This window comes from Vespa mandarinia, chromosome 6 (assembly GCF_050613455.1).
Source record: "Vespa mandarinia isolate Hongniang chromosome 6, ASM5061345v1, whole genome shotgun sequence".
NCBI classification, from domain to species: domain Eukaryota; kingdom Metazoa; phylum Arthropoda; class Insecta; order Hymenoptera; family Vespidae; genus Vespa; species Vespa mandarinia.
In genome coordinates this window covers 8,542,501-8,564,087 of record NC_140815.1, presented here as the reverse complement: position 1 = coordinate 8,564,087, position 21,587 = coordinate 8,542,501, and the positions used below count along the sequence as shown (strand labels likewise).

Sequence of the window (21,587 nt, the reverse complement as noted above, 5' to 3'; positions counted from 1 at the left end):
AGAGGAAAATGAGTATACATTTTAGAGAAAACGAATGAATGAGTAAACAAAACATAAAAAATAAAAACGAGAAACAGAAGAAAAAAAAAGGAGGATGAAAGGAAAAAATAATCAAAATAAATTTCTCTCGTTAAGTGCGAAAGGAAATAATTTTTCAGGATAATCTATAGTTTCTAGAATGCGATTTGTGCGGTCATTCGGGTAGACCAACATCGGTCGTAAGTACAAAGTCAACGAATTACAAAAGAGGAATAGTTCGGGGGAAAGTTGTGTGGTGGTACTTGTCGTGTAAACTCGAAAGCAGTAATTATGGAGGAGCTTCCGACTGTTAAATCGGCTTAATGTGTGCGAAAGAAAATCTGTAGTCGTATTTAAACGTTAACATGTGTATCTATGTATACACGACTTAGGAGATACCGTGAATATCCAACCATGTTTACATCCTATGCGTGTTTGATGCTTACGTAAGTTTAACGCAAAAAAAAAAAAAAAGAAAAAAAAAGACCAATACAAATAAAATCGATGAATGGTCGATCTATCGAAACACAAAATCGAGCGTTCAAATTTAATCAGGATCGAAAATAAATGGATAATAGTTGTTCGTATAGATGTTAATTATTTTGAGTGACAATCGACACGCAACGATACGAACTTTTATCGCGAAATATGTATTTTTTCTTTCGATGAAAAAAAAAAAAAAAGAAAAAGTAAATAAATGAATAAAATCGATTAATATAATATATTATAGTATATGAATGAATCGATAACGATTGTATCAAAGGGACACTCTTCGAGGGATTTGCTTTTTCACAAACACAGGAATCTTCGTGTAAATAATTCGTGGTGTATATTCATTTATGAGAGAAAGAAGAGAGAGAGAGAGAGAGGGAGAGAGGACAGACAAAAGCGAGATTTTCAAATGCGGTTGAGAAGAACAATGAGAAGGGTTGATTGTGTGACCCAAGAACGTGTGTTGTTACGGCAATTTTCATAGCGATACAAACGTGAAATTATGCTACCCTTTCTCTCTCTCTCTCTCTTTCTCTCTTTTTCTCTTCTCTCTTTCTGTGATATCTTCGAACACGGTACGTAATCTGTGTCTCGTTGGAAAGTTTGAAACGAACCAGTAAAAACGAAAATCGTGTACGAGAGAGAGAGAGAGAGAGAGAGAGAGAGAGAGAGAGAGAGAGAGAGAGAGAGAGAGAAAGAAAGAGAGGAGAGCATAAGGGAAACATAAAGGAACTAAAAGTTAACGAAAAGAGGTTGTTTTTCGCAAACTAATATGTGAAATAATATAACGAGTTCTCGTTTCCCATATTATATATTCTCTTGCGTTTAGAAAATTCTATTGCAAGTTCAGAGTCAAACTTTTGGTTGAACGATACGAAGGCGTTAATAAATAAATAACTTTAGGCACGAATGTGCTCGCTCGATAACGATCCTTTAATTATTTAAATAACCGCTCGGAGAGATTGAAACATATTACGGTAAAGCGTGACTTTTGCGGTGATACGATATAATACCATGTAGAGATATGTGTGTGTGTGTGTGTGTGTGTCTGTATCTATATAAATATATATATATTTATGAATATATATATATATATATATATGTATATAAATATACAGTTATGCACACACACACACACACACACACACACACTGAAATAAGTTCTATCTCTGCCACGAGATCGACGTTATTATCCGTGAAACGTGACTTTTTGATATACCTACACGTTACGAAATTCGAACGAAGAACCCCGATCGATTAATCCTTTATTTGCTTGCGGTTTCACGATATAACGATGAATATTATATAAACCACATCGATATTAGACCATCTAGAGTTTCCCTATACATGTATATCGTCTTCTTTCCTTATATGTGTATTTTTCATCATAGGATATTATTTATTGAAATCTCATCGGCTCTGAAGAAACTTTGATTTTTCTTTTTTTCTTTTGTATCTTGTTTTTTCTCCTTTTTCTTTTTCTTCTTCTTCTTCTTCTTCTTTTTTTTTTCTTTTTTTTTTTTGACGAATTCTCTGAATTAAAAATATTTGATGAATGAATTAATTTTGACAACAAGACAGGCATCGCTTACACGAGTTTCTAGAAGAAATATTATCGTAAATATATATACATATATATATACACACACACACACACACATATACAAATTTATGTATGTGTGCGTAAGAAAATTCGTTTCAGTTTCACGTTGGTTTTGCCTCTCGCTTTACGTGAAATCAATGGACCCAAAAAGTTTTTTTTTTATTTTTTCCTTGTTTCTTTTTCTTCTTTTCTTTTTTTTTTTTTCCCCGAATGCCGCTAAAAAATGTCACTGTCGGGCATGATTCACGCTCAGGAGAGAAACGCTCGGTGCATTCGCCTAGCGCCACCGTCATTCCTGTTGCCCGCATTGTTTTCCCGCGAATAATGAGGATGGTTTTTAACTCGACGTTACGGAGGCGGTGATGCACAACCGTTGCCTTTTCCAACGCTAGATTTATCGTTGTAACGACAATGCCGCGTTACGAACGGACCTTTCCACCGAACGCGGGTGTATTCGCGTCTTCGAGAGAGAGAGAGAGAGAGAGAGAGAGAGAGGGAAGGAGAGGAGGGGAGTGAGAGAGAGAACAAAAGAAGGAAGTAAATATTTGAGAAAATATAAATGACAAAGTTTTTTCTTTCCTTTTTTCTTTCTTTTTTTTTTTCTTTTCTTTTTTTTTTTTTTGTTCTGTTGTGTCGATCATATAAGAAAATCATAGATCTAATCTAAAAAGTTAAAAAAATGAATCTAATAGTTTGCCATAGAATGCGATAATTAATTAGAAATATATATTACGAAGGCGTGGATACGTCGTTAATAATAAATCGTAAATCATAAAAATTCTTTATTGAAATCGTAATTTTCCTTTTTCCTTCGTATGAATCGATCGAGATGCGTCGAGATAATTGGATACATTCGTCAAATGGGAACAAAAACGCTTGAAAGCGATACATTTTTCAAAACCGGACGAGGAAAAAGAAATATACTCGGCCGATTTCGGTGCCGCTTGGGAGAGCCGTTTATCTTTCGTTGGAAGGAAAGAATATATGTATAACGTAATGGTTAACGTGAATGGTTTTCCTTTGAAAAATATGAATTCGAGGAAATTTCGAGAAATAAAAGAACGAGCTAACGTAATAATATAATGTACCTTTTATCCGTTATAAAGTTAGCTATGAGATGAAAGTTCATTCATTTCTATCACTAATTAACCTCGTATCTCTCTATCGCGTTTATTAAAATTTTTACGTAGTTATCAGTGTGCGCGTGTATGTGCATGTATTGGTGTTATGTATTCGTGTATAAAAATATGTCAGAAATATACAATATATAGTATAAATATGTATATATATATATGTAAAAATGAAGCGAACGTAGGAAAGAGTAGCGTATATTTATCAGTCGTGTTGTGCAAAAAGATTTAATATTTATATATATATATATATATATATATATATATATATATATATAAAGATATAAGTGTAAATATATATAATATATAATATATATATATATATATATATATATATATATATACATACGCAAATTCGTAAAAGACGAAGAAGCAGTAGCGAAGCGACAGCCGAGTTAACTCAACACGCGAGCGCGCGCACACACACACCCACACACATACACATATCTAAGTATTTATATCTCAATGTGTACAATATACATATATTCTATATTGAGATTAGAATTTGTATAATTACGTGTATGTGCGCGCGTTAATAGAAATGGATGTAGAGATAAGAGAAAGATAGAGAGAAAAATTAATAAGAATGGTAAGAACTTAATAGCAGTAGCAAATCAATGAAGTTTGGATTAAAAAGGTCTGGATTCGTTCTATCACGATGTGAGAAATTAATAGAGGGAAAAAAAGAAAAAAAAAAATGGAAGTAAACAAAAAAATCAAATAATAGAAAAAGGAAAAAGAATATTTCTAGATAAAGTACTTTTATCTTTTCGTTGTTGGTGTTAAATATTAAAAGATCTTGGAAACGGAAAGACACAAGAGTATTTTTTTTTTTATAAAAGAGAAAAAGAGAGAGAGAGAGAGAGACGTAAAAAATGATAAGGATATTATTAAAACCCAAGGTTTATCTCGATTTACGAGTTATAACAAAGAACACAGATCGAAATGAATTATCATTCTAGATTTTTTTTTCTTATCTTCTTTCGTTCTCGTCGAGGATAAAATTTCTTCTTTCTTCTTCTTTTTTTTCTTTTTTTTTACTTTTCTTTTTTTCGTTACACCGTCATTTAACTCGTTAAATAAAGCAAGGTAAATCTTCTTTCTCGATCCGCTTACATTTCCAGCAGCCGTTTCAATTTTTACGAAGGCGCGAAAAAGAATTGGCGAGAAAGAAAACGATCGAGCTCGACAGGCCGTTCTCAACGCGTCGTGTATCTGAACATCCTTGAAAGGAACGACACGTGTTCGTTCATCCGTACATTCGTTGATCCTAGATACCTTAAAGGGTTGATCCAGGTTCTTGACAGTCAGGGGATTTAAAGACTACGTTTAGTTTCCAACTTGCGAGGTGGATAGGGTACTTTGAACGAGACAAGTGTCCTAGGACAATCTATTGAGAATGTCCTAAGGATGGGAGTTTTCCTTTTTTTTTTTTTTTCTTTTATCACTTAGAACGTAACATCAAAGGGAAGATTTATTAGTGGATTGTTCTTTTTTCTTTTTTTGTTTTTTCTTTTCTTTTCTTTTTTTTTTTTTTTTTTTTCTTTCTTGACACACTATTGATACGATACTTTTCTAGTTATTCGTGAATTGAAATAAATTGGATTCTGTACGATATCAATGATCCAATGTAATGAAATAAATAGATAGATTTAAAGGATATATTCAGTATTGAAAGAGAATTCGGTGTGATGGTTTAAATGCCGTTATCGGAAGTGTTAATAGCGTCAAGAGGAGAGTCACATTGACGGAAGTAAAGGGTTAGAAATGTGCAGAGCCAGTGGTGGTGATGATGATGGGTGGTGACGATGCTGGTAGAGGTGTAAACTCGTGAAAATGAATGAAAGAAAAGGAGCCTTGAGGGTTCTTAAACGTCGACCGAATCTATTGAAATATAACTGGCAAAGGAAAAATGCGGCCAACGTTCCGCGTTTTTTATATCGCATTGCATATTCGAGAGACAGCGCGGAGAACAATAACCTTTTATATACTTTACTCTCTTTTTATTAAACTTTTATTTAATTCATTCTTTTGTTTCCTTTCCTTGTTTTATTTATTTTTTTTTTTTTTTTTTTTTTTTTTTTCAATTATAATAACATCGTCAAACGTCTGTACTCGCGGAAAATACATGATAATGTAATCCGCGAAAAATATAAAAGATCGTTTATGAAACTAATTAATGAAAAGTGACGAATTAGTAAAAATCTTTGAAAGTTTATTTTACGTCATCGAGCGAATGGAGATGACACGAAAAGACGGTTCTTACTTTGACAACAATTATGCTTGCAAATAATGACTAACAATAATAAACTTGATAAGCCTCCTGTATTAGGCAACATATTCGTACATGGATATTCCTTGGTTGTCTCTTGTTAAACATCTTGCCTTTTGTAAGAGCTTAAAAAGTTTCTTACCTATATAAATGGTGTTTGAAATTGTAATTATACAGGACGTATATATGTATATATACATAATACATAAGTAGCGTTTACTTTCGGACGATATTATACCTGACGTAGTTATTATTCGTTGCTCTTTAAAAATAAAATCATCGAAATGTTTTGACATCTCCGATTTAATGACATATTTCTTCACGCTGTCTCGTCGTTCTAGAGCTTAGATTTTCTACATAATCGTCCTTTACTCTTTCCCTCTCTTTACGGAATTTTATTGGAACATCAATCGTACGTTAAAGTGAATTATTTGGCTCGGTCGACGTATGTAACCTATTATATAAAAGAAATAAAAGAAAGAAAAGGTGACGAAAGTCGACGTATTCTTGAGACGACGTTGAAATACGTTTCGACCTCTTTTCTACTTTCATCTTCTTCTCTCTCTCTCTCTCTCTCTCTACTTCTTTCTTTTTTTCTTTCTTTCTTTCTTCGTTAGACTCGTATATCTCTCTCGGACCTTTCCCTCTTTTCTTTTCTTTTCTTCCATTGCTCCCCTGAGCTTTTTTTTTTCTTCTCCTCTCCTTTCGATTCTCTTGCAGTACAGTCGAAAATCCCTGACTAGTAGAAAGGATTTTCGCACAAACAGTCGAATTCTTTCCCGATGCAAATAATTTTGTTCGGTCTTTACAGAACCTTTCTCCTACTCTCCTTATCCTCCTCCTTTCTCCTCTACCTCCTTCATCTTCTTCTTCCTCCTTCTCCTCCTCATCCTCCTCCTGTTTCTCCTCCCTGAATTGCGTCGACGAAACTTTGGAGAAGTTTGAATAATAAGAATCTCTCAGAAAGGGAAGAGACGTAGCTCGCTCGTAAACCGTCTTTTGCCTTTCGAAAGGAAAAGAAGGAAGAAAGAAAAAAAAAAGGAAGACAAAGAAGAAGAAGAAGAAAAAAAAGAAAAAGAAGAAGAGAAAGTAGAGAAGTAGAAGGAGGACGGATAGAGAAATTCCGTCGAAGGAAAAGCTATTTTCAAGTAAGGCGTTCCTTCTTGTTTCCACGCTTATCAACGTTACTTTGCTTTTTCGTGATCTACTTTGTTCAACGATAGAAAGAGAGAAGGAGAGCCGAAGAGAGAGAGAGAGAGAGAGAGACGGTTTTAAAGTGATTCGCTTAAAGAAAATTGCTTTTTCTTCTTTACGAACGTCGATTCGTGTATCGTAAATAAAATCGTCTTTGGAACGATGATACCAAGACGAGAGCCAGGATATATGAATTTTTTCGAGACGAATCGATGTTCCTTCAAAATTTACGAGTATTCTTCCATGGTAATCTAAGAATCGGTTCGTTTTATTTTCTCATTTTTTTTTCTTTTTCTTTTTTTTTTTTTTTGTCTCTCTCTTGAGAAAAGACAGATCCCAGATCCGTACTAAAGGATGAAAACAGTACGGTGATTGATTATTATCTAGAATAAAGGTAAGAGAAAAAAAAAGAAGAAGAAGAAGAAGAAGAAGAGTCGGCAATATTATACATGCAAGAGATAAAATAAAAATTAATGTCGGCGAAAATCGAACGTGTCGTTCCTATTCAAAATTTAAATATATCATATATGTTCGATATATTATAAATACGTTTTCTTTTCGTCCTGATAAATGATTCGTACTTTCTCGTAATTGTATCATTATATCAGATATAAAAGAAAAAAAAAAAAAGAACAAATTCCTCGGCAAGATCATCTCGTAATCCAAAATATTTTATCAGATTATTTATTTTACCATATATAACATTTTGCCGGTCGATCGAGAACGAAGGACATAAAGGGATATTAGCGTCAATGTTCTTTAACAAATCTCGAAATAATTAATTGCAATTAACAATATACTGACTATTAAATAAAATTCATAACAAAAGGGAAAAGATATGTAAGAGAAGGAACAAGAGAAAGATATAAAATAGACGAAGAAAAAGATGATGATGATGATAATAATGATGATTATGATGATGATGATGATGATGATGATGATCATGATAATAATGAAGAAGAATAAGAGAAAGAGCAAAGAACAGCGAAGCAAAATATGAGGAACAAGCTCTATTCGGTTTAAAACTTCTCTCGCAGTTTGAACGACACGAAGCCAGGCAATTACCGCTGGTACTAAAGAAAAAAAGGAAAAAAAGGGATGGTAAGGGCAAAAACGTTAAAAAGAGAGAAAAGCAAGGGAAAGGAGAGATGTTGGGGGAGGGGGGAAAAATACAGACACAAAAAAGAGAACGAAAAAAAGAAGGAGAAGAAGTAGAAGAAGAAGGAAAAAAGAAAGAAAGAAAGAAAGAAAGAAAGAAAGAAAGAAAGAAAGAAATAGAATAGAGAACAAATAGAGACAGAGAAAGAAACGCACCGGTTACCCTCGCCATATTCACCGACCAGACAACTCGATGCGAAAGTAAAAGCAAAATTGTGTTACGCGTCTAGTAAATACATTCATACATATATAAACACATACGCACACACACGCATACATGTCCAAAGATGCAACAAACACGCTCGTACGTACGTACGTACGTACGTACGTACATACATACATACATACATACATACTTACTTGCATACGTTTGGTCACTCGTAATGATGCATACATACACACACGCATATATGTTTATTTATTTTCTCACTTAAATTTATATACGTATTATCTATTACGTATTTTCTCAATTAAAAGGCACACACATATTCTCATCTGAGATCTCTCTACGTGATGATAATTAATTATGTTGTATATATGTATATCGTGTATAAATATATATATATATATATATGTATACGAGATATACACACACACACATACATACATAAATACACTTTTATATATATATATATATATATATATATATATATATACAAACGTTGTATCTCCTTTCGGGCAACGTGTATTTCTTTCATAATTTCGTTTCGTCGCGCCAATTTGACGTGAACATGAAAAATAAAATAGAGAGAGAGAGAGAAAGAAAGAAAGAGAGAGAGAGAGAGAGAGAGAGAGACAAAGGGAGAGAAAGATAGTTCGCGCAAATCGTCACGACGATCACGAAAACGATTATGATTCGCTATCGTTCCGACTTATGTACATAAAACGAGGAAAGAAAGAGCACGAAAGTGAATTAAATTGTTTTCACAAAGTTGAACGAATAGGTTTCAATTATTTTCTTTCTTCAAAAGAACGTACATCACGTTATATTTCTCTTTCGTTTCTTTCCACGTACGGTTATCTCTTGCGCGTTTCATACAAATTTCAAATATATTTAATAGATTACGTTGTTCTTAGCACGATGTTGCGAGAATAGAAGAGACTTCATAGGATTATATGTTCATTCATTGCAATCTTCTCAAATACATTTTACAAGATCCATCTTCTTTTTTAAAGGAAAGAAAAAAAGAAAAAAGAAAAAGAAAATGAAAAAAAAATATACATATATATATATATATTTTTTTAAAAATATATTATATTATTAAAAAAAAAAATATATATATATATATATTATACGTATGTACAAATACATATACGAATATATGTATATATAAATACATATAAATAAATAGAAAAAAAATGTTCTAAAACACATTACACTTTCGTCTAAATAAGCGATTCAACATTGAAGGCAGTTTAAGCGTGTTGGTTTATTAAATGATAAATAGACGATGTAACTCGTCGCATAGTTCCAACTAAGTATAGTCCTCTTCGCCGATTGATATTAATTATGGAACGCTATAACGTTGGCCTATAGAAACTGGGCTAGAGAAAAACAGAGAATGAGAGAGAGAGAGAGAGAGAGAGAGGAGTGAGAGGGTGAGAGAGAGTTATATAGAAAATTTATTTGTCATTTCGGTTAAGAGTTAGTTAGTATCTCGCATCATGAAAATATTCTTAACGGGACAAATGGTCGACTAGTGCTTCTGGGACATTATTAAAGCTAAAGTAGGGGTATGTATTTACGTTATAGTCTTTAATAATATCGAGCACAGGTGCATAAGAGGAACGATAATTAAAGTACATTAATTAATTCTTTTCTTTTTTTTTTTTTTCCCTCCTCTACTTCGTTCCTCCTCTTTAAGAAAATTATGTATTTTATAAAGGGAACTCTATGAAAGTGATTTATATTTCGGACATAAAAAAGAAAAAGAAAAAAAGGGAATCTGTATATATACTTGTAAAACTTACACAATGATAATATAAATTCAGGATGAAAAATTATCCGAAGGAAATATCCGTGTAAATTTCAATACAAATTCACGTTAACAGCGACATTAAAGTGTTACGTTCGATATTATATCGAAAAGTTTGTAGGAATACGTATTACATTTACATGATACCATAATCGCATAGAATTTCATTCACGATTGGACAATTCGTTTTTGATGTCAACGTTAAAGAATCATTTGATCGATATTTCGAGGGATTTCTAATACAAGCTGAAAACGCTATTGCAAAGATATATATATATATATATATATATATATATTCACATACGGATATATATCAAGTTTAATAGATACGTTCCATATCTCGTAAACGTTGTGTGACAATATGTACACATACGTGTCCAACGAGTATAAAAAAAAAAAAAAAAAAAAAACAAAGTAAAAAGAGGAAAAAAAAAAAGAATTATAAAGCAAATGTCACGTCTGTTTTGCTTTAGTAACAACGTATGTACGTACATACATACATACATACATACATTACATACATACGTACGTACGTACGTACGTACCGTGTACCACTCATTCGCTAAAGTATAGCTACGAGAGATGCAGATATTACGTATGCTCGAAACGTACGCTGATAAATAAGATATAACAAGATTCCCTGAGTGTCGACGATGCTAGTAGTATCTACGCGGCCAAAAAATAAACAAGGAAATATGAATACGGAATAAAACAGTATGGCAGGAACCCCACGAATCCAAAGCACGAACATACCGTATTAGCCTTTTATTTTCGACGAGATGGAAAACATCTTTCAAGGAAGGAAAAGGAAAAAAGAAAAGGAAAGGGAGGAAAAAAATATACTCTAATAATATATAAAAAAAAAAAAAAAATTACGAAATTTTTCGACACAGCGCATTTCGATACATCGAAAAGATCATAATTAAACATAATATTCGACTTGTCCTTTTAACAAATTAATATATATATATATATATTAATTAAATTAAATTTATCTTAACATATGATCTTTCTATCCTCCTTTTCACAACATAATATTCACGAATAACAATGGAAACATCGTTATATCGAGTAAAAAAAAAAATAATATAAACATTTCGCGTTGATATTTTTCATTGTATAAAATATCTCATAAATTGAAACAAATAAACATTCGGATGTACACTCGCGGAAACCGATAATAAATCGACTGTTAAAACATCGATGCCTGGAATCGATCATTCGAAAACTCGTTATAAAGGGAATAAGATAAAAGTAGAATAAATTCGATTGCCCTATCAATACTTTTATTCGTCAGATGTTTTCATTTCTTTTCTTTTTTTTTTTTTCCCCTTAGAAAATCCAGGAAATATTCCGGAGCTTTTCTTGTACGAGTTTCGATGGAATCACGTACGATAATGTACAAAGAGATTCTTCTTTCGATCTTCTAAGCGTACGATTGATAGAACGATGTTTAAGAGTATCTCTTTACTAATATTACGTATATTCTCAAGGTAACTGCAATAACGAAGTTGAAAGTGTCTCTACTCTTCGTATCTCGTCGTATGACCGGCAATAGCAAATTCTCTCTGTCTCTCTCTCTCTCTCTCTCTCTCTCTCTCTCTATCCCTCTATCTCTCTCACTCTCTTACATACATACATTTTGAACTTGTCCCGTGCGTGCACAAGGTCCAACCTCATTAATTAGCATGCACTTTACTAACTTACAGTCGACTTGCCATCCTAGCGCATACGCGTTCCATCCTTCTCTCTCTCTCTCTCTCTCTCTCTCTCTCTCTCTCTCTCTCTCTTTATCTTTCCTCTTTAAACAACGCCACTCCTATAGTCTCTTTTCCTATGCTTACGTTCTAAAGAGATCATTGTAAGCGTATAAGTGTGTAAGAGTGAGTGACTGAGTGAGTGAATGAGTGAGTGAGCGAGAGAGAGAGAGAGAGAGAGAGAGAGAGAGAGAGAGAGAGAGAGAGAGTCTTTTATCTTCCTCGACGATTAAATTATCGATTAACTCAATCGCGTTGTTAAAGGAGAAAAAAATATACTGTCCTTAGGGAAGCTATAGAAAGTGTACCTGTATATCTGTACATATATGTGTGTGTATATATGTGTATGCGTGAATGTATATGAATGTGTAAGAGAGAGAGAGAGAGAGAGAGAGAGAGATAGGGTTACGTTATTTTTTAACGATACTAATATGATGTCAAGTAAGAGATAGATTTTAGGATATCTTTATTTGTTATTGTATGTTATGTCTTGAATGGTCGAAACATATCGAGTTTTAAGTCACACCAATCTTTTGATCTCCATTGTTAATTATTTTCTTTTTCCTTTTTTTCCTTTCTTTCTTTACGAATTGACAGTCTCATATATTGAATCTTTTCGAATGGTAAACTTCGATGTCGATTGAAATTCGTATAACATTTTTTTATAGGTAGAGAAAAAGAGAGAGAAGAAGAGAGAGAGAGAGAGAGAGAGAGAGAGAGAGAGATAGAAATTGACAAGAAGAGAACATTCAAAGAAATAGCAGGACAAGTTTTAATTTAGTACGATCGCCGATAAATCCAAGCTGACGGCCTTCCAAGCTTGAAATGGATGGTTGAGAAAGAAAAGGGTAAATAAGAGGGGCTCTAGGGAAAAGGAGGAGGAGTAGGAGGAGAAAGAGGAGGAGCGAAGAAAATCGACAGATCCTTCGGTGTTTCCCGTGGGACGACTAGCCGTATAGTAACACGTAAATGAATCCTTCACGGTAGAAAAATCATGGACCTTCGAAGATTCGGCTTCTTGAAAGAAACTTTTTCAAGCGGAAAGTAATAAGATGGAGTTTTGCTATCGGGTTAATAAGAGGGTAAAATAGTTAATTAAAGTGAATATATTGAAAATTATTGCATGTAAATATTGTATCAAACAAAAATAAAAATATAAAAATATAAAAGTCAAGGGAAAAAAGAGATGTAATTTATTTGAAGGGACAAATTGCATTTTATCACTTTCTTTTTTTTCTTCGTTGTTTTATTTATTTTATTTTATTTTTCTTTTTGATTTCTTGAAGTAATCAAGCGATAATAAAAAGAAATTCTCGTTGTCGTTTCCCCTATAGAAAATTTGGAAAATCAAATATACCGAAAGGATCTCGTGTCGTATCGGAAAACGTGGAAATACCAAATAAAGAGCCCGACGAATTTTCTCATCCGTCAATTTATACGTCGTCGGTAAATGTAATTTGATTTCAACGCACCTCGCGGCAAGTCAAAGTTGGAGCAAAGAGGTAGAGATAGGAAAGAAAACGTGTCAGGGTTAATCGATTTCTAGCTGCGCGTGCATTGCTCGAAATCACCCTCGACGAGGACAACTGTGCCATAGAGAAGAAAAGAAGAAAAAAAATAGAAAGAAAGAAAGAAAGAAAAATGTACCTCTCTCTCTCTCTCTCTCTCTCTCTTTTTTTCCTCTATCCTGTTCGTCGTCTCGTATTCGAACTTCGAACTTATTCAATTAAATTCGAGCAAGTTGGGAAACGCGTTGAATCTAGCGAGCTCTTCTCTTCGAAAAACGAATAACTCTATCCAATACTTTTCTTTCCAATCTCTTCCATTCCAGATTTAACTATCGCCTATTCGCAACAACGATTTTTAAAAATAAATAACAATGGAACATTGAAAATTTTCCGTTTTTTCCGATATAAAAAATTTCTTATTGCTATACGAATATTCAAAAAAAAAAAGAAAAAAAAACAGTGATGCCATAATATTAAAAGAGAGAGAGAAAGAGTGGTAAAAATTTCTCATAAAATTCTCATTAGAGTTTTGGAAAGGACCAAGACGTTAAAAGAATTGCATTTTCTAGCCGACCTAATACCAGTTGTAGTAATAGTAGTAGTAGTAGTAGTAATAGTAGTAGTAGTAACGTTTCCCAACGTGATTAACTCAAATTTCCGGCAAGAGAAGAGTCAGCTCTCTTCTTTGAACTTCCTTGCCGAACTCTTTTCTTGAGTTTTCGCGGATAACGTCTTACGTTCGTAAAAGTTTGGGGCATCGTCGAAAAGAAAGTAAGTAAGTACACGGTTCCCAAATAGCTACGTAACAACGTCGAAAGATCTTGCTTTTTTTTCCTCTTTCTTTCTTTTTTTATTTTTTCTTTCTTCCTTATTTTTTTTCATCTATCTGCCCAATTTCTCACGGCCTGAAAACGGCAAGTTTCTTTTCTTTTCTTCTTCATTTTTTCTTCTTTATTTTTTTTTTTTTTTTTTTTTACGAGAATAAGGAATGAATTTTGCTCGAGGAGAAAGAAAAAAAAAAACAAAGAAAAAAATTTCGACGATTAATATTCAAGTATAATTCCTTTTGTTTTTACTTTTGGTTAATAGTCGGTGTAATCGATTTTTAGAAAAAAAAATTGTAACTTTTGTTTCTCCTTCCATATCTTTCCTCAGGGTAGATATGAGGAAGAGAAGCGTGTCCAGCGAGTAGGAGAGGTCACTCGCTCGGAACAATTCGATAAAGAAGCAACTGGTAGTTTTCGAAAGTTTCGCTTCGACGATTTGTGCGTCCCTCGACGAGAGGACGCGACATTTCGTTGCCTGGACATGAAGACTGAAAAACTAAATTGCCTTTTCAATGTTTCGCACCTTTACGCGAATTTCCAATCGGTTCTTTTTCTTCCTTTTTCTTTTTTTTTTTTTTCTTTTTTCTTCTACTAACCCTTCGATCAATATCCTCGCTTAACATACGTAAAATCCTACGTTCTTTTTAATTCATTTTCGATTATTTTATAAAAAGAATAACAGAAGTTGGATCTTGTAATATACCTTCAAAATTTTACTTTTTATAACGCATTTCTATAACATTGTCTGATTAAATGAAAAAAAAGAAAAAAAAGAAAAAAGGAAAAAAATGATTTATCACAAAATATAACAGAATTAATAATAATAATAAAAAAATACCTCTGATGTCTCTTCTGTTCTCGCGAAACAACGGGAACACGCGCATCGTCCGTGACAAGTATCGAGAAACGCCGTTTATTTTTGGATTATTTATTTGCTTGTTTATTTGTTTTTTCTTTCTTTTTTTTTTTTTCTTAATTCGTTGATTTGTTATAAAAAAAGTCGATTTGTACCTAACAGGGGTATAGCGTCGGAGACCTGGGGTAGGGTCTCGGCAACGAGATTCAGGAACACCGTCAGCGATAGCAAGATGGTCACTCCTGAAACAATCGCAGCCAATCGTGCTCAGTGTACTCCGTTTTTATCAGAGTCCAGAAAGTACGCCGTTAATTGCTTTTCACAACTCTTGCGAGTGCAAAAACCAAGGCGACTATCGCGAGCTTCGACGATTCCTACTACTTTTCTCCCCTGTTTATAATTATTTAATAATCACATCCTTCACAGGACGATGATACGCGTTCATTTTAATAAAGTTTAATTATCCTTTTCTTTCGATCATTCAACGAACAACAGGACGTTGAAAGACATTGGAAAACGAGTAAATTTCTATGCCAGTTTAGGAATTTCTTTCTTCATCTCGAAAGAAAGAGAAAGAGAGAGAGAGAGAGAGAGAGAGAGAGAGAGAAAGTTTGAACAAAATAAAAATAGATGTATCGATTAAAAGTGCAAATGCACATGCAAACGACATTTAATTTTCTCATATAATAATGTCATTCAAATGTGCATGTCACACGTCTCGATAAATAAAAGTATTTCTTCGGGAAAGATATAAATAAATTAACTTAATGTCTGTATGCATGCGTGTATTCGGTACGATGACACGGTACGAGAAGAAAGGAAAGAAAAAGTGAAACGAAAAAGAAGAAGATAAAGAGGTATCGAAAGAGATAGATAGATAGATACAGAGAGAGAGAGAGAGAGAGAGAGAGAGAGAGAGGGAAAAGAAAAAAAAGGACGATGAATCGATCATCGAATCCGATCTTCGAGGAATATTTTTAACAGAATTATATGAAAGAACAAAGGAATGATAATTACTTTTGACAGGTATGAGCGAGAAAAATCAATATCTCGGGGGGAAAAACGAGATAGAGAAAAAGAAAAGAAAAGGAAAGAAAAGAGAAAGAAGAAATAAAAAAAGAAAAAAAGTATGAAAGAAAAAACAAGAATGGAGGAAGGAAGGAAGGAAGAAAGAGGGAGATAGGGGAAACTCGAAAGGAAAGAAACGTTTCCTCATTAGAGGAAAAAACCTACTGGCTTCTTTGTTTCCTAGCTTTAGAGATCATTCCTTTTTCTTTATTTCGTCTGGTTGCTATCAAGCGGTCGCGAGCAACGCGATTAATACGTTCAAAAAGAAACAAACGTTGCTTTTGACGTTTCCGGGATTATTTCATATAACGAAGCCATAAGAGACATATTACTCTTTGCACGGGGTAAAAGATGGAAACGTGCTATTTGTCCGGATGAACATGTAAAGGATAAGACAAAGAAATAGGAAGGGTACATAATAAATAAAAAGAAATTACGTAATAACGAATGACGTTTGAGACCATTAATCCGTTTTTCTACAATATATTTTTCATAGGGAAGTTTTTACATATACATATATATATATATATATGATGTATATACGAAATGTAAGTATAACGTCGAGATATTTGTCTCCATTATTTATTAATTCCTTCTCTTTCTTTCATTTTTTTTTCCCTCTTAATTTTTAATCATTCTTCCGCCTATGGATACGAACGATAAAAAAAGAAAAAAAAGAATATTAATGACGATCATCAGTTTTCTTTTTTTATTCTTTTTCTTTTTTTTTCTTTTTCTTTTTTTTTTCTTTTTCTTTTTTTTTTCTTTTTCTTTCTTTTTCTCAAAGGAAACACGTCGTAAATCGAAATTTCTCGAGGAACGAATTCAAAGAGTTAAGTATATGTAGATACTGATAAAAAAAAAAAAAAAGAAAAAGCGCAAATGAATATTTTTACGATGTCGGACTAAGAGAGCTTTTCAAAAAGCTCGAAGGACACTCGAAGCTGGTAGCTTTGTCGTTAACGAATCGACAAATCGAGAAAAGTATTACATCCGTGGAAATGAACCGTCACGCGAAGAAACGTATCTCATTCTGGGAAAAAGCATTTTCCAAACTACTCTCTCTCTCTTTTCCTACATATATATATATATATATATATATATATATATTTATTTATTTATATATATACATATATATATATATATTTTTCTTCGCCGTTCTTTCTCTCTCTCTCTCTCTCTCTCTCTCTCTCTGTCTCTTTCTTACTTTTCCACCGTCTATTCACGCATCGAACGTTTCGAAGCTTTTCCGAACGTTAAGCAAATGTTTATTTCCGAACGTTTGTACGAGTATGTAGTGCAAAGGGAAAAGAGAGAAAGAGAGAAAGAGAGAGAGAGAGAGAGAGAGAGAGAGAGAGATACGCTTTTCGAGTAGAAAACGTGTATGTGAAAAGGACACTCGCGAACAAATATTTGCCGATACTAGAATGATATAAGTCGAACATACTTTTCACGACATTAACAGTGGAACGGAATCGAACGGAAAGAGTTCATTCATTTTAAATAAAGTTAACTCAAAGACGAGATAAAAAGATAAGAAAGAAGAAAAAGAAAAAGAGGAAGAAGAAGGAGAGAGAGAGAGAGAGAGAGAGAGAGAGAGAGAGAGAGAGAGAGAGAAAGAGATAGGGAGAAAGAAAAGAGGATAAGAAAAAGTCATTAACTAAGGGATTAAATTCAGCGAGAGATTGAAATACACGGTGAAATCGATTTTCCATCCTTAAAACGATAATTATGATCCCTTATTCGATATTATAGTTCGTTCGACGTAAAAGAAAATAGTTGAAATGGATAAATAGAAAGAGATAGATAAAGATGACGAGATAAAAGGAACAAAAGAAATAGATAGAAAAAAAGAAGATTAAAAAATAAGACAGAGAGAGAGAGAGAGAGAGAGAGAGAGAGAGAGAGAGAGAGAGAGAGAGCAAAAAATCGAATACCTACGGCTAGAACATGAAACTACTCGTAGAGATACACAGGGTCCACTTTCAAACGCGAACTCTTCAACGACGTATCGAATGAGAGAAAGAGAGAGAGAGAAACTTGGTCGTCGTCATTGTCGTTGTCGTTCTGGAGTGGACATCGAAACGATGATGGCTTTTAAACGTTGGTACATATGTATATTGTCGTCGAACTATTACCTCTTCCAGTCTATAGAATTTCGATATACGAAACGAACAAATCGGAAGGACGGAAGAAGGAACAGTGGGACGGAGGGATGAAAAAACGAAACGCTTTAAACACGACTATCGTTGGATTCGACGGAAGTTATATATACGTATATTGGCACGTGCCACCACTTTCTACATTTTAACGTTGTCCATGTGAACATATGGAAAATCGTTTTCTATATATTGTCGTTCACTAAAAAGAAAGAAAGAGTGGGAGAGAGAGAGAGATAGAGAGAAACAGATAGTTAGATAGGTAGATAGAGAGAGAGAGAGAGAGAGAAAGAGAAATAAAGGAAGAGAGTCCAACGAAATTTTCAAATGTCGTGCTAGCTTTGCTCTCGATTCTCCTTTCGATACTTCGACGATGAATGTAAATCTGTGTATGTATATATGTATGTGTGTATCAGTGTGTAATCTTTCTCCAACGATACGAGAAAAGTCATTCGAGTTGGATAACGATAGGAAAAAGGAGAAAGCAATAAAGTGTCGCGAATGTTACACTAGCTAAACGTATCCGTTTTCCGTTTTCCGTTTTTCGTGACACCGGAGAGGCTTTAGTTATTTTTTTTCCCTTCCCTTTCTCTCCCACTTCCCCACTCTTCTCTCTCTTTTCTCGATTAGATAGAATATCCTCGATACGTCGAAAAATCGAATGAAGACGATTACCGATAACGATGTACTACGATAGAAAGGCAGATTTTTAGATTACAATACATTTTTCATTTTTTTTTCTTTCTTTTTCTTTTTTTTTTTTTTTCCTTTTCTAACGAACGACAAACGACTCAATCCAAGGTTTCTCTCTCTCTCTCTCTCTCTCGCTAGTTATTTTTTTTTGTCTTTCTTCTATCATTTTTTCTTTTTCTTTTTTTTTAAATGTCGATAATACGCGTATCCTGCCCGGCGATATTCCAACAATAATAAAAACGCCAATCCCTTCATACTGCCTTTTCTACATTTCAATTTCGCGTCGTTTTACATAAGGTCGAACTAGACACATATCTATACGAGAAAGAGAGAAAACAAGAGAAAGAGAGAGAGAGAGAGAGAGAGAGAGAAAGAGAGAGAAGTGCGTGGGAAATATTATGCACATAAAAAGTTGTAAAACGTTTTCTACTGCTTTTTTTCTTTTTCATTTTTTTCTTTTTTTTCTTTTTTTGCCTTTTCTTTCATCCGTTATTGCCCCTTCGTCATGATAGGGAAAGGGGTGGAAGGCTAGGTGAAAGAGGAAGAGGAAGAGAAGGAGGAGGAATAGCAAGGAGGAATAGCGAGGATGCAAATTTCCATATGGGCGAGAACGTGATCGTACCGGAACCCAGTTCGTTTATGGAAATCCATCGAATCCCTTGATAAAGTCAGAAGTAAACCGCGATTCGCTTCGTTTCATCCGTTCCGATCGTCCGAATCGTTTTAGTTTAGCCTTTCAAAATCCGCGACGTGAAAATATTATTCTCACGAATTCTTCTTCTTCTTCTTCATCATCATCATCAACTTCATAGTCATCCTTTCCTATTACTTCTTCCTTTTTCTTCCTCTTCCTCTTTCAATTCTATCTATTCATTCTTTGTAAATCGATTTATAAATTTTCTACGTTTATAGAAATAAAAGATAAAAATCGACCGACCGAACGAACCAACGATACTCGTATCTCATTAAAAATGACGATAGGAATGAATAGAAATGAAATTATTATGTTTCGTCGGGCGTGAACGTAGAGATGGTTAGATCGAAGATAAATGAATTCGATAAAAGAGAAAAGAAAGAGAAAGGGAGATAGAGAGAGAGAGAGAGAGAGAGAAAGAGAGAGAGTGCTTTGAAAAAGCATTGAATATATCACGCAAGAGTGACATTAAATTTCTCTTAAAAGGACCTACACTTTGTTTTCTTCATCTTTTTCCTCTTCATCTTCATCTTCTTTTTCTTTTTCTGATGTACTCGTTTTATGACAGTACCGGAAAAGGAACGATTGACTGAGTCGAGGGGAAAAAAAAAAATATATATATATACATATAAAAGAAAAAAAAAAAAGCAAAACGAAGAAAAAAAAAAAAGAAAAAACAATTGTGGGAGCGAGCGAGACATAGCGAAGCCGTGGAGCGACGACGTGGGTCAATGGTTATCGTCAAAGTTCTGATGAAATTTTCGCCGAAAATGGTAGACCGAAGCAAAGTGAAAAAAGTTTCTTCATTCGATGCCACCATCATTGTCGACGACGACAACGACGACGACGTCGAATAGGATGACGAGGACAACGACAACGACGAGGATTACGACACGGAACGACAATAACTATAATCCAACGAGAACATTCCACGTACGAATTTTTCGGTATACCCTTTTCCCGCCTTCTTTTTGTCGAAAAAAGAGGAATCAAAAATAAAAGAAAAGAAGAAGAAGAAGAAGAAGATGAGAGAAAAAAATGGGGGAAAAAAATAGATCCTCGTGATCGAGCGAACAAGGACACATATTTCCAATTAATTTCATACCTGTAGCTCATTAATCGCGCCTCGTTAAAGATAGAAAAAAGTAAAGATAACGATGGGAAGACGGGAACGTTGTTAGAGGGACGAATGACTCGTTATCCGGAAGTTTAATTTTACGAAATCGTTCTCGGTGATTTAACGGGCTTTTATAAAAAAGAAAAGGAAAAAGGAAAAAAAAAGAATGATTTCAAAATTTCTTACAATTTCGCACGATACTTCGACGTACGATTAATATATTATATATTTCGGATTATCGAATTTATACGTATTTGTATGTTATTTTTTATCGAAATGAAGAAGTATTTTCTAACGATGTATTGTACTTTTTTTTTGTATTTTTTTTTTAAATCGAGCATATACAAATGATAAAATCTATACGTTGGATTGAGTTATTAATTTTTGCAATGATGATTATCTTTACTATAAGATCGAATCGAAGAATGAGATAAGTATCAAAGAGAATCCTTGGTATCGCTTTTATTAAAAAAAAAAAAAAAAAAAATATCAAGAGAATGATGTTCACGAGAAAAGCATTAGAGAGAGAGAGAGAGAGAGAGAGAGAGAGAGAGAGAGAGAGAGAGAGAGAGACAGAGAGGGAGAGAGAGAGGGAGAGAGAGAGAGAGAGAGAGAGAGATAAAGAAAGAGGGGTACTCTCCTTACTGAAAGGTCCGTCGAAACCACGAAGGATCTTCATTTTCCATATGAAAAATGGTAATCTTACCGTCGAAACGTGAGGAGGAAAACGAGAGAAGACTTTTCCACTGGCACAAGTTAATGTATTGGTATTGGTAAAGGGAAGGTAATCCAAAGTATAGATATATGTATAACATAAACCCAATTTTTTTTTCCTCTACGTCACTCCCGTTATATAATCCTTGATATTTTTTGTTCTTCTTCTTCTTCTTCTTCATTTTTTTTCGTTTTTTTTTCTTTCTCTCTCCCTCTCTTTTTCACTCTTTCTCTTCTTTTTATTAATTCAATTAAACTACGAAACTGTTAATTGAAAGAGAGCAGCGAGAGACAGACAGACAGACAACCAGACAGACAGAGAGAGAGAGAGAGAAAGAGAATTGAAGACAG

At 33.8% G+C, this 21,587-nt stretch overlaps 1 protein-coding gene across 6 annotated transcripts in view; it reads right to left on the bottom strand.

Moving 5' to 3' along the window:
- Positions 1-21,587, bottom strand: part of nAChRalpha6 (nicotinic acetylcholine receptor alpha6) — a 246,307-nt gene that overhangs the window by 29,749 nt on the left and 194,971 nt on the right. The window contains exon 9 of one of the 6 annotated variants that reach the window (XM_085657695.1): positions 14,947-15,033. The exons of the other annotated variants lie outside the window; for them this stretch is intronic. Within the exon in view, the coding sequence (XP_085513821.1) occupies positions 14,947-15,033 (87 nt within the window). The remainder of the gene's footprint in view (positions 1-14,946; positions 15,034-21,587) is intronic. 6 annotated transcript variants of the gene reach the window in all.